The sequence below is a fragment of the Peromyscus eremicus genome, chromosome 22, assembly GCF_949786415.1.
Source record: "Peromyscus eremicus chromosome 22, PerEre_H2_v1, whole genome shotgun sequence".
NCBI lineage: Eukaryota > Metazoa > Chordata > Mammalia > Rodentia > Cricetidae > Peromyscus > Peromyscus eremicus.
In genome coordinates, this window is record NC_081437.1 from 32970873 (window position 1) to 32983932 (window position 13060).

The 13060-nt window shown below is 44.4% G+C and overlaps 1 protein-coding gene across 2 annotated transcripts in view; it reads left to right on the plus strand.

The window, feature by feature from the left end:
* Nbas (NBAS subunit of NRZ tethering complex) overlaps positions 1 to 13060 on the plus strand; it is a 280100-nt gene that overhangs the window by 189360 nt on the left and 77680 nt on the right. For both annotated transcript variants that reach the window (XM_059248639.1, XM_059248640.1), the window contains exons 41-42: positions 240 to 469; positions 4669 to 4779. In XM_059248639.1, coding sequence (XP_059104622.1) covers positions 240 to 469; positions 4669 to 4779 — 341 coding nt within the window. The remainder of the gene's footprint in view (positions 1 to 239; positions 470 to 4668; positions 4780 to 13060) is intronic.

Below are 13060 nucleotides of genomic sequence, written 5' to 3' on the forward strand. Positions count from 1 at the left end.
ATGGAAAAGAAAAGATCAAAGCAGGAGTCCAGCAAGCCTGTTTGTAGGCTCAGCTCTGTGTCCTTTCTTTGAGGTACATAAAGTGCCACCTCTGCAGTTGGCTTTTAGGTGGCTGTGATTCAATGTACCCAGAGTGGGAAGTGCCATACAGGTTTCCAGGAGCTATGTTCTACTCTTTTTAAATACCTGCTCATGTATGTATACTGAATATAAAGTACATTTTTCTTCAACTTTCCCAGGCCAATCCCAAAGAGTTAATCAAGATGGTGACCAGGCACGTGGCTCGACATGGCCATGAAGCGTGGCCTGAGGACCTCGTGTCACTGACCAAGCAGCTGCACTACTACAATGAGCGCCTCCTGGATTTCACCCAGGCTCAGCTCCTCCAGGGCCTGCGGAAGGGGGTGGATGTGCAACGGTTCACTGCTGATGACCAGTACAAAAGAGAAACCATCCTTGGACTTGCAGAGTAAGGGGTCACTTTGTCTCCTGAGGGGTGGGTTTGAAATGCAGAAGGTTGAGTTGAATTCATAGCTAGATCAGCATGCATAGTTGTTACCACAGAACCTCTCTCCAGCTTTCCCAGTCCTGTGAGGAATAGATAGGAGATAGACTAAGTAGTATTAAGGTAGAGAAGTCTGTCATAAGTAGAGACAGACTTGTGAGCCTGTAAACTTAGGCAGTAGCACTGAGTTGTATTGGGGTTTTGTTGTTGTTTGCTGTTAGCTTCTCGTGTCCTTGGTAACCCAGTTCCTGAATTATGTCTGTTCTAGGGACCTGGGCAATGACTTGAGTGAGAAGGATGGTGTCTGTGATAGAACTTTAAAAATGAGATGTCCTCTTATTCTTGGCTGAGAATCTCCCTTCTCAAAATACATAGAATTGATATTCTTGAGTGTGTTCATAGGTACTGTGGTGGTTTGAAAGAAAATGGCCCCCAAAGGGAGTGGCACTATTAAGAGGCATGGCTTTGCTGGAGTGGGTGTGGCTTTGTTGGAGGAAGTATGTCACTGTGGAGACGGGCTTTGAGGTCTCATATGCTCAAGCCATACCTAGTGCCTTGGATCACTTCCTGTTGCTTGCAAGTCAAGATGTAGGACACTTGGCTACTTCTCCAGCACCATGTCTACCTGCACGCTACCATGTTGCCCCATGATGATAATGGACTAAACCTCTGAAAATGTAAGCCACACCAATTAAATGTTTTTCTTTTATGAGAGTTGCCATTGTCATGGTGTTTCTTCACAGCAATAGAAACCCTAACTATGACAGATACAATTGCCCTCATTTCAAAAGATCAAGTAGAGGGACAGGTGCCTACATCCCAGTTTCTGAAAAACAAGCCATTATTTAGCTCAGTCTCCTCACAGAGCCTTGGTGAGTGAAGAGCAGGCCCTGTGTGAGAAGGTGGTACAACGTAAGCCTGGTTGGAAGAGTGGCTCTATAGGAACGGAGGAAAGGAATTCATTCCCTTGTGTTTCAGTAGCTTAGATCAAGTGAGTAGTGGTTACTGTCCTGAGAAGATGGTCACCCACGTGGCTAATAGTAGAAATTGATTTTAACACCTCCACACAACCATTGAGTAGTCACCATGGAGCACACCCAGAGTGTTATGTGTGGTGCTCTGCAAGCTTTATCTAAAGTCCCCCATCCCATAGACGGCCCTGTGAGAGCAAAGTGTTCTTATCTGCATTTATTAAATGAAAAAAATTGCTGCTTAGGATGGTCACTGGCCTAAGTTTACATGGCTGATAAAATGTAGAAGTTTGATCTTAATCTGGGTCTGCCATGTTTTAAAAACATCACATCTCTACCACAACATGGTATGCCTTATGTAGATTCTGTTCTCACAGACGTACTAGTGGGCTATGAAGGTTAGTACTGTAGTCTTGAAGCTTTGGTTGAATTGTGTGTATGCTGATAGGGTAGTTACTCATGTCTCCTGAGAAGTTACTTTGAAATAACAAAAATAGCTTTAATTGTGGTAATGGTATATTATGATTCAATATTATCCTTTAAATCCTTATGAAAATGAACTGAGGTCATTCTCTGGTGACTATATTAGCCTGGACCTCTTCACTCTTGGAGGCATCTGGATTTTCTATGAGGTCTGAGGTCTGGATTCTCTGCCCTGCGGGGTAGGGGGAGTCGAAGGAAAGGTAGTGGAGAAAGGCAGTCAGTGCCAGTCTCAGTTAAGAAGTGCCTTCCTCTTGTCCTTTCTCCTGGAAGGCCGGCTTCAGAGTCATTCATGTCTGGTTTGACGGTGTCCTGAGATGGTGCAAAGCCCCGCTTCCTTGCTTCTGGAAGAAGAACCCGAGAAACAGGGTTATAAGGAGTTGTTCAAGGTCAAGTAGCCTGAACTTGAGCCTGGCTTTCCTATTCTAGAGCCAGTGTGCTTTTCCTTTGGCTATTTGAAATCCTCACATGTTGGTTTCTTATGAGAGGATTATTATGCAGAATACAGAACTGTGAGGTGAGGAGTACCTTAGATTATTAGTTACATTTTCCTGGAATTTTTGTCTAAGTTTGCAGCCAGCATATGCTATTTGAAGTGTGTCCTCGAGGATAAATATATGCTTTTGATAAATATCTAATAGATCCTGCTATATTCCATTGCTTAGAAAAATACACTGCAGTCTTTGGATGGCTTGTTTAAAATGCCTCATAGTTTCAGTGGGGTTTGAGCTTTGCAGTTCTTTTTTGCTGGAAATCCCAGTGTCTAGCAGTGTTGAGAAACACTCTCTCCTAATTTTTGCCCCTCTGTCTCTTCTTACGCACAGTGTGGCCAGACTTCTCACCCCTTGACTATCGTAAGGCAGGGTTTGCTGCTGCTTATGTCTTATATTATAGTCTGCGTGTCTTTGGGAAGGCTGGTGACTCTGAAGAGGGTATGACATAACTTCCGGTGCAGGGCTGGAGTGCTGGCCCAGCCACTGAAGGGCTTGCCTTGGGAGCTTGAGGACCGGCATTTGAGTCCCCAGAGCCTCTGTAAAAAGCTGGACACGGTGACATTCTTCACAGTCCCAGAGATGGTGAAAAGGGAGGTAAAGCTTGGGGACCAGCTACCCTTAGCTCTGTGGCAAAGACCCAGGCCAGTCAGAGACCTTGACTCTAAAGGTAGACGGAACCTGGGGACTGAGCACTGCGGTTGTCCTTGGAACTCCACATGTGTAGTGTGTGTGACTATGCTATCATCCCCACACACAAAGGTACACGTACACACACACACAGACACACACACACACACACACACACACACACACACGCGCGCGCGCGTGCAGATGCCAATCCATATCCAATATGTACCTCTGCTCGGTTCCCATCATAGAAAGGGTACATTGGTAGTGTTCCCTAGTGGTTTCTCATTTTGTCACATAGGGGTCTGTACTTAATTAGAAACGTGTTCAACTGACAGTTCATACTCGATGGGTTGACGCACTTTTGTAGCACTGAATAGTTCTCTTCTGTAGCCTGTGAGAAAAGACTTTTAAAAGTTTATAGAGAAACAAGAATCCCAAAAGAATACAAAAGAAGGCGGGCACAGACACTGTACAGCAGCAAAGCCAAATGCTTACTAAGGGCCCTTTCCAGAGGGCATTTGCCGACCCCTGGCTAAAGAAACACACAACTGCTGTGGCTTACTTAGCTGGAGATGTAGTACTGGCCCTGCTCACAGGAACAGATTCCCTTGCTGCTGCTGTGGTTGTACCAAGACCCTTCCATCCAAGAATTCCAGTTTCTCTTCCTCTGCCTTTGGAAGCAGGGTCCCTGCAGCAACCTTAATGTTACTTCTCTGAACTATTTTCTTGGCATTCTTCACGTGCCTTTCCCTGGTGATGCCATTTCCTGGCTTTAACCTTCCACCAGATCTTTGTTGGCTCCAGAGACATGTGCAGGTCCCTTTGGCTTGAGGACAGTGCGCTGTCCTTGTGTGTGATCTGCTTGTCCGTTTATCAGTCTCTCTCCAACTGGCCTGCGGACACTTGTGCTTATTTAATGTGTGCTGCTTCTTCATCCTTCCGTTCAAATGGATTGCTCTTCATCCCAACTCCCACAAGAGTTTAGAATTCTAAAAACCTAGTTACGGTTTCGTGTCTCACTCCCTATTTGGCTGTGCGTTCCAGTAACATCTTGCTTGTTTTTATGATTAAAACAGCTTCACACCTGACAGCTCAGAAAACAAACAGAAGACATTTTTACAGACTACTCCCATGCTTTTCAAATGTCGCTGTGGATATCACTGTGGGCTATAGAGTCTGAAGCAGAATTCTTACTCTCTATTCCTCTGCACTATTGCAGTTTGACTGGGTAGTTCTGTCCTGGGGAAGGCTATCCTGTGCTTTGCAGGATATTCAGTATCGTACATGGTTTCTGACCACAAATCCCACCCCATTTGTGACAGTTAGAATGTTTCCTCACATGGTCGGGTGGCTCCTGGGGTCAGAATTACCCTTGATGGGGAGCCACTGGCAAACAGGTCCCTGCTCACCTGCCTTGCCACCTGTGAGAGAGGCTGGAAGTCCTTTTACTGCATTCTCAAGAGCTGTGAATAAAAAAATACAAAATCCACAGTCCTCCTGTACATGGCTGTGTCCCCAAGAGAATTGTCTTTGCTGACTTGGGTCACTGTTTCTTTTCTTTCTCTGTGCTCGGTGGACACTCCTGAAGAACCCTTGAGGAAAATGTCTATAGCATCGCCCTTTCCCTGGCCCAGAGGTACAATATCTCACAGTGGGAAGTCTTCATGACCCATTTGGAGTTCCTGTTCAGCGATAGTGGGTAAGTACAGTTGACGTGCACGTTGATGTCCATGCCTGCCTCTTGAGACTCCAGTTTAAAGCAGTACAGTTTCAGTGTTCCTCTTAATTGTAGACCAGGATGTCTCGGCACAGGTTTGCCCTTTCCAATAGCCCATAAGTTTTTGTTTTTCAGCACAGCTCTGAGAGTTAGACACCTTCCTGTGCATTGATATGTTCGTGGAGAATCTGTTGGCAGTGGTGTTTTAGTAGTGGGGGACAGGGTGGGTGTCTTGGCAGCGTGGAGCCTGCAGTGGAAGTTAGATGACAATTTGAATAATGACTTAGGCAAGTATGAAGACAAAACTTTTATGTTCTGTATAGAAAGTGCAATTAGGAAAGTGGAATAGTTAGGGAAAGCTTTCCTGAGAGAGTCACAGTTGAGCTATGCTATGGTGGGAGTTTGGTTTGTGTAGCCCCTAAATGCTTACTTGTTTAAGTTTAATCCCACTGGAAGATACTAAAGGAGCAGTAATGTAATCCTGCTGTGTTGTTTAGATCAGCCTTGGGGAGGCAACTGGGATTGGATAGGTCATCACAGTAGAGCATCCCCATTCAGTATGGTGAGTATAGAAGAAGAGACAAGAGATCGAGACACATATGCACTGCCTTTCCCTCACCCTGCAGTGCTCTGTGCAGACTTAGGACTCAGCTAGCAAGAAGGACTGGAGCTTCTAGATCTGTGATCTGAGTAAACCTTTGTATTAGGACGTAGTCTGCTCTGGGTGTTTCATTATGGCAATTCAGAATGGAGTATTGCAAGCTGAGATCTCAATACTCAGTCAGGCTTAACTATACTCCAAGGAGAAGGGAGCCATCTTGGGTATAGATGATTTAGTAAGCTCAGAAGTCCTTAGATTAGGAGCATGATGAGTCAGAGGGCCTGGCAGAGAAGCAGTGTGATTAGGCCACAAGTGGGAAATGCATGTGGGTGAGATGTAGGAGCTAGACCATGCTGTACTTATGATTTGGCATTGTGAAATTATATTAATCACTGCAATAGTAACATCTACATTTTAAGCATTTATCAAATTGTACTGTATTGATGTTGTTATAGATGTTAAATGCTGTCCTAAGTGCACCATTTTTTCAGGCCCTAGAAAGGGCCATTGGCATCTCCCTAAGAACCACAGGCTGGTTAATCATTTGAGTGAGATAAAAGGTGAAAGGAAGATTACCTCATTATCACTTTAATAAGATCTCTTTGGTTAGTGTGCGGAAGAAAGGTGGACTGGTAAGGAGAGGAGCTGGTGTAGGAATAGCGTGCAGGACAGGTGGCCCTAGCTTGGATAGAGCTTTGAAAGCATAGGAGAGGCAGGAATAAGTTCTACTTATTCCTGAAAGACAAAAGTGTGTACTTAGCCTATGGGTCAGCAAGAAGGAAGTAAACACAGGACCTGCAAGGGAAAGTCTGTGGGTCCACCTGCTGCACAGCAGCCCCTGAACTAGTCAGGGAACTCTACTAGGTCAGGCAGGTTGGAGGAGGGACTTGTACCTGGAGAGGACAGGGCAAGGTGGCAGTCGCAAGAGGGAGTTGTCCAGAGAGTGAGCACAGGAGAGAGCTCCGAGCATGTGGATAGCCTCTGTGCTGTGCTGTGCCTCAGCAGGGACACGCATGAGCAAAGGAGGGAAGCCCGAGAAGTGTCCAGCTCCTTTTATGTCAGCTTAACACAAGCTGCAGTCACCTCAAGCAGGGAACCTCAATTGAGAAAACACCCCCATAAGGTCTAGCTGTAAGGTGTTTTCTTAATTAATGATCAGTGAGAGAGGGCCCATCCCATTGTGGGTAGTGCCATCCCTGTGGTGGAGGTCCTGGGTTCTATCAGAAAGCAGGCTAAGTAAGCCATGAGGAACAAGCCAGTAAGCAGCACCCCTCTGCGGTCTCTGCATCAGCTCCTGCCTCCAGGTCCTGCCCTGCTTGCATTTCTGCCCTGACTGCTTTTAATGATGAACTATCATGTAGAACTGTGAGTGAAACAAACCCTTTCCTCTCCAAATTGCCTTTGGTCATAGTTTTTCATCACAGCAATAGAAACCTAGCTAAAATGGACAGATGTTGAGGGCCTTCCACAAGTCCTGGTAGAGAATTAGGTGGTGGAAAGAGACACGAAAAGAGGGTCTTACTGTCAGGAAGCCGTGTCCAGAGTGTTCCAAGAACGGGAGGAGAGCTGAAAGGTTAAATCCTGCAGAAGGGCCAAAAGGCCTTTATGACCTCAGCATGTTTAATTTCTATTAATCATTGAATTGTTAATGTCTCCATATGAGCATTTATCAGATTGTTCTATGACAGTGGTGTTATGGATAGTGAATGTTGTCCTGAATTCACCAATTCTTAGGCACAGTAACATGTTCAGATAAATATTCTCTGTGATATGTGTGGTGTTTAAAAATATACCATGGCATTTTTATTATGTATCTTTTTCTCTTTCATTGAACTTCACACAAGGGATGTTGTCTGTGCAAGCAGGATGAGTCCTGGGTCTCTGAATATGTTACAAATTATGAGGCAATTGAGGAGCAGGCAAGGCTGTTCCTGGCATATCATTATACCTGAGAGCAATGTGATTATGCAGATGTACAGCAATTACAAAGCAGGAAGTCGTTACCTCCTAGCATCATTACGTGTGAGTGGCAGTGCACTTAATATTGATTAACCAAGTGCTGTCTGGGTCTTTTTCTTGCTTAGGAGGCAGCACTTTGCCTGACTACTTCATCAAACACACTAACTGGTTATTAGAAATCTGCCTTGTAAATACTGCCCAAGTTACCCAACATTTTATTAGTTAAGCCAGTGACATTGGGGAGTTAACCAGTAGAATAACAGAAGTGCTCTTCTTGGCTTTAGGGTATTGTTTCCTATTCCCTAAAGTCTCCCTGGTCCACCCATGAAGTTCAGTCCTCCCCTTCTCCTCGTTCCTCTGGCTGGTTTTGACCTGCAGTACCACCTTGACAGACAGGTGCAAGTACAGCAGCGTTATGCAGAGGGTGTCATGCCTCAGGTCAGGTGGCCAGGCCAGTTCCTGTGCGTGCCATGTGTGTGTCTTTGAACTAGATGATCCCCTTCTCTGGAGCTTGATTTCCTCAGCTGCAAGCAAAGAATAGTATAACTTAAGTGATTAAATGGTAAAAACCTAATCTGCTCCTTAAGTTATGGTCTTTGGATCTGGGAACCGATCCTCCTAAGCACCCACACTTGAATTCTTGATCTCCTTCATCCCTATTTGTTGTAGAATGTTATTTTAAGGTGTGTTACGGTTGTTCATGGTGTTTTTGTTTAACTCTGTGAAGCTGTGTTACTTACCTGTCTAAAACACCTGATTGGTTTATAATAAAGAGCTGACTGGCCAATAGCAAGGCAGAAGAAAGGATAGTCGGGGCTGGCAGGCAGAGGAAATACATAGAGGGAGAAATCTGGGAGTAGAAAAAGAGGAGCAAGGGAAGGAGGAGGATGCAAGGGGCCAGCCACCCAGCTACCCAACCAGCAATGGAGTAAGAAAGAAAGATATACAGAAATAGAGAAAGGTAAAAGCCCAGAGGCAAAAGGTAGATGGGATAATTTAAGAAAAGTTGGCAAGAAACAAACCAAGCTAAGGACGAGCTTTTGTAAGTAAGAATAAGCCTTCATGTGTGATTTATTTGGGAGCTGGGTGGCAGACCCCTGAAGAGTAAAAACAACATTTACTGTCCTTTTTATTCCCATTACTAGTTTTAAGCAAAACATTGTGTTTGCCTGGTTGCAAGTACATAGACTCTCTTCCACCTAGCACACAATCTCGTTCTCCTGGCCTCTTGATGCTGCTGTGGCATGCTGTACCTTCACATTCCAAGCTGTCACTCACTGCAGACTTAGTAATGCGTTACCTTGGGGCTTCCCTAGTCAGGTTGGTGGACCCTGCAGATGACAGTAACTCTGTGAATGTATGGCCCAGTAGTGTGAGGGTATGGGATTTGAAAAAGATCACCTTTCAAGATGCAGAGCTACTGCCCAGAGCTACCTACTGCTAGTCTTGAGCTTGTGTCTTAATCTTGCAAATCACTGTCTTCTCTGTGTGTGTGTGTGTGTGTGTGTGTGTGTGTGTGTGTGCGCGCGCGCGCGCGAGAGTGCGTGCATACGTGCGGGAGTGGGTGGGTGGTAGGTTGCAGAGGTGGAGGAGAGTAGAGGGGCGTCCTGGTGTGTGTGTTACTGTCCTTACATGCAGGATTGTGAAGCTTAAAGTCAGAACTCTGAGGCCTGCATCACTGGGTGGCTCTTGGTTTGCTATTGTGGTCATTCCTGTTATTGTTGTTTTTGTTAATTCTTCTTCATCTCTGAGTTTTAGACAAGGGATCATTTTTAAATACCAGAGGTTGTTTCTGGCTGATGAATTAGCACTGTTTTTATTCATTAAGTGTTAATGTTATTTTTGTGACTTTGTACACTAAACAGAGTTTTAGGTACTAGACGAGATAGAACTCTCATGGAGTTTATACCTTGTTAGGAGCTGTCTTTCTCCTCTCTCCCCCGACACAAACATCCAGATATCAGGTGCAGTGACTAAAGGGAGAACTCCATACGGTTGGGGAAGGCTCTCGTGCGTGTGAAAGAAAAGTCCACCTTTGAAGAGTGATGAAGGACGAACATTCATTCCATCTCAAGGGGACTGGGCGAGTGTGAGTTCTTGATGTTTTGTAGCTAAAGGAAGGCCACATAGCAGAACATGGTGAGCCAAGGAGAGCTAAGTAAGGTTGGGAACAGACATCAGCATGTCGGACTTCTAACGCTCTCCATCTCTGTCTTCTTATTAAACATAGCGTGCTTTGCTCTCAGTCTCTGTAGCCCTTGGGGTGACGGCACAGGTGCTTTTGTCTCGGCTGGTGCACAGCACGAAACTGTCTTCTTGTTGGTGAGTTATGTACTGTCCTTTTGCACACACAGGCCAAGGCCTCTGTTCTTAAGCACTTTGAGTGGCTGCACTGTTTTTGGCCTATTTCATTTGGGGAGGTGTCCTTCCATCTCAGGTAGAGAGATGTGCAAGAGTAAGCTGTGCCTGTGGAGAGCTGAATAAACTGTAATGAATGCAGCTGCTTTGTTCTGAATGAAACAGCAGACCCAGGATTTATGCCTGAGGGTTGCTATTGCTCACACAGTGAGGCTTTGTGCCCAAGCTGCCACACTAACAGTCCTGAATACCGACCTGTTCTTCCAGCCTCACTAGAAGGCCCCTGTACAGAAGAGGCATTAGTGCTGGAGTGGCTAGTAGATGGAGAAGGACAATTCAGTTCATACGAGGCTCCCAAGATTTGAAGTAACTTAGTTTAGTACATTGATATGCAGAACAAACAGAAATGCAGAACCAGCACTAGCCTGTACCTGAAGTGCAATGTTGTTGTGTAGATACCCAGATCACAGATCTCACAAAGTGTTTAAAATTGATCTTTGTTCACCTCAAGGCACTAGAAAAGTTGACCAGGGCTGTGATTTGCACTTTGCATAAAAATAAATCTACTACCCCCAAGAGAAACAAAAACTGATTTCTACCATTGCCAAAATAGAAGCATTCTGCAATTCTTCCTTCTGTGTTGTGATTCTTTAAAGTTTGGATCTTTGACAGTTTTGTGTATGTACCATGTATGTATTCTTGCTCACCCCCATCGCCTTTCTCCCCAACCCTGTTCCTGCGTTCCCTCTTCCTAGCCAGTACCCTTCCTTCTTCCTTGCTTTTTGTGCACGTGCCGGTTCTGTGCAGGTAGCCACTGCTGCTCTTTGTCCATGGTTGCAATGACCTTGTCATATGCAGTAGCGAGGGATTCAGTCTTTCTGCCCCCTATTCACAGTGTTACCTGGGTCTTGGGTTTATGGCTGAGCAGTAATGTGGTGTGATTCTTAAGTTCCCTTTTTCACACATAGCCAACAAGTTCCTGAAATAGATATAATCAAAACAGTACATTTGGGCCAGTGTACGTCCTGTGTCAGGTAAAGCCCCAGTGCTGTGACTCATTGCTTTGGCTCATGCAAGCCTGGCCAGGACCCTGGCATGTCCCTTGTCTAAAATGTTTCTGATACAATTCTTTTAACCCTCCAAGAAGTTTTTTTCTCTGCAAAATGACTTAGGCAATTTTGCAAAAATGCCATGGAATTAGAGATTTATACATAGTATCTGTCATATAGGGAGTGTGGCTAATACTGTTGATTTTGAAAATAGTCTGCATTTACCAAATTCTCCTTATGACCCCTACAATACATCTAAGCAATTACTCTTCAAGTCAATGTGGATATCAGTTATTGCCATAAGAATAGTGATGATGCAAGGCATTATGACTGTTGACTAGATGATGCCTGTTACTGCATCTGCTGTGGTATTACTGGCAATGTTGTTAAAGATGCAAAATAGTATGAAGTTGTGTAGATCTGTCAAAATGACCTTACATTGTCAAATTGGCTCCTTGGGAAGGACAAAACTTACTCATGGGCTTCAGTATTACCACTGTATTTATGTAATAAAATATTTGATAAAGGAACTCACTGAATATCATGGTTACAGAAAATAGAACCTCAGATACTCACTATCAGTTCTTTCAGCAATGTCTACCTAGGTAAATCTAGAAAAGTTAAAGTCAACTTAGCCGTGTTTTACTGGAGGCGTTCTTGTGCTAGCTGTCTCCGTGTGGTCCTCCTCTCAGGTGTGGCTGTGGTTCAGAGGGTAGACGTGTCCCTTCACAGTCGCCAGTGCTGAAGCCACCCATTCGCTGGGGTCACTCGTTGGGACTCAGGGATCTTTGTGCTTTGGAGATTAGTCTCTGTGGGAAATGCCCAGTCTCTGTGTCTCAACTGTGCCTAGCAAAATTCTCAGATGGACATATTGCTTTATTGAGTATTAACATATTGAGTATTAACAAAGCCATCTCTGGAAGGTCAAACTTGGGGCCAGTTCCTGTCTCTTTCCAATTAGATGAGTTTTGTTTGAGCTTTAGCTTCAGAGAACAGGAACAAGACTTTTTGCAGAGAGTAGTTATCAAGGCCAAGAGATGTCATAGAGCCAAAGTACTCATGTCTCCCTGCCCCCGCCCTCTGTGCTCCCTCTGACTCTCCCAGCAGCCTTTGTCTCTAATTCTCACTCTTCCCTCCTCTTCTCTTGTCTGTATTCCTTTTAGTCAGCTAATGGAATTGTATTATCTCTCGGGCTCAGATTAAATAAAGAAAAATGTATTTAAATGAATTTGTTTTCTTGTACAGATAAAAGTCCCTTCAGTGCATGCTGCTTTGAATCAATTTTGAGTTATTGACAACTTGAAGGCATTACAGAACATCTTAATCATAGATTCGTCATGATAATTTTACTCCTTGTACACTAAGTACAAGCAATGCCAACGCCTTCCAGTAGTTAGCCCCTGAAAGATAAAGAGGCAACACACAGAATATAAACTGCTTCGCAGCTAAACTTCAGTCCAGGAAAAAAGCACTTAAACCATTTTTAAAGGTAATTGTTAGTTAGATTAGAGAAAAGTCTACGATGGTTTCATAGTATTTTGTTGGATTTTTTGAGCGAGGTCTTTTGGAATTGTTTTGTAAGCAAAGATTTAATTTCTTGTTCTAAAGAGAAGATAATAGTTTGTTTCACTGGAAGTTATTAAAATGGGCTATTGATTACGGGGATCTACAAAAGATCTTAGCACATTATAATTTACAGGAGAGAGATGCCTGGGTCTTTATCGTGTGTCAGTAAAGGTATCTGTCTTGACAAGATAATTAGGTGAAATTGTACGTGAGGCAAACTGAATTGTCAGCACAGAGTTGTAAGTGAGTGGATGAGGAAAAAGTCATGTTGAGAAGGACTAGATTCAGAGTTAAGTCAAACAGAAGCTGAATAAACTGCTGTGGAGTCCTTGTCCATTCTGTAGACTGGTTTACCCTGAACACTATTTATAGGGTTGTTAGGAGTGAAGTGTGACAGGGTGACTCTTGGGGTATTGCTGCTGGAAGGGAGAACCGTTGAAGATGGATCCCTGTTTGTGAGACCGTGTTAGTGTGGGTGCTTGGCCTTCGTGGCACAGTCGCTCTCTGAGGTAGTGAGCAAACATACTCTGAGGCTGGATGGGTCAGCGTGGCAGTTTCTCATTCATGTCCAGATAAGTGAGCAGCTGCAAGTTCCTAGTGTAGGAATCAACACAGAACAAAGCTCTTCCTTCCTCTGCTCCATAACCCTTCTCTCTGCACATCAGTCTGTTCCTAGTGTAGGAATCAACACAGAACAAAGCTCTTCCTCCCTCTGCTCCATAACCTTTCT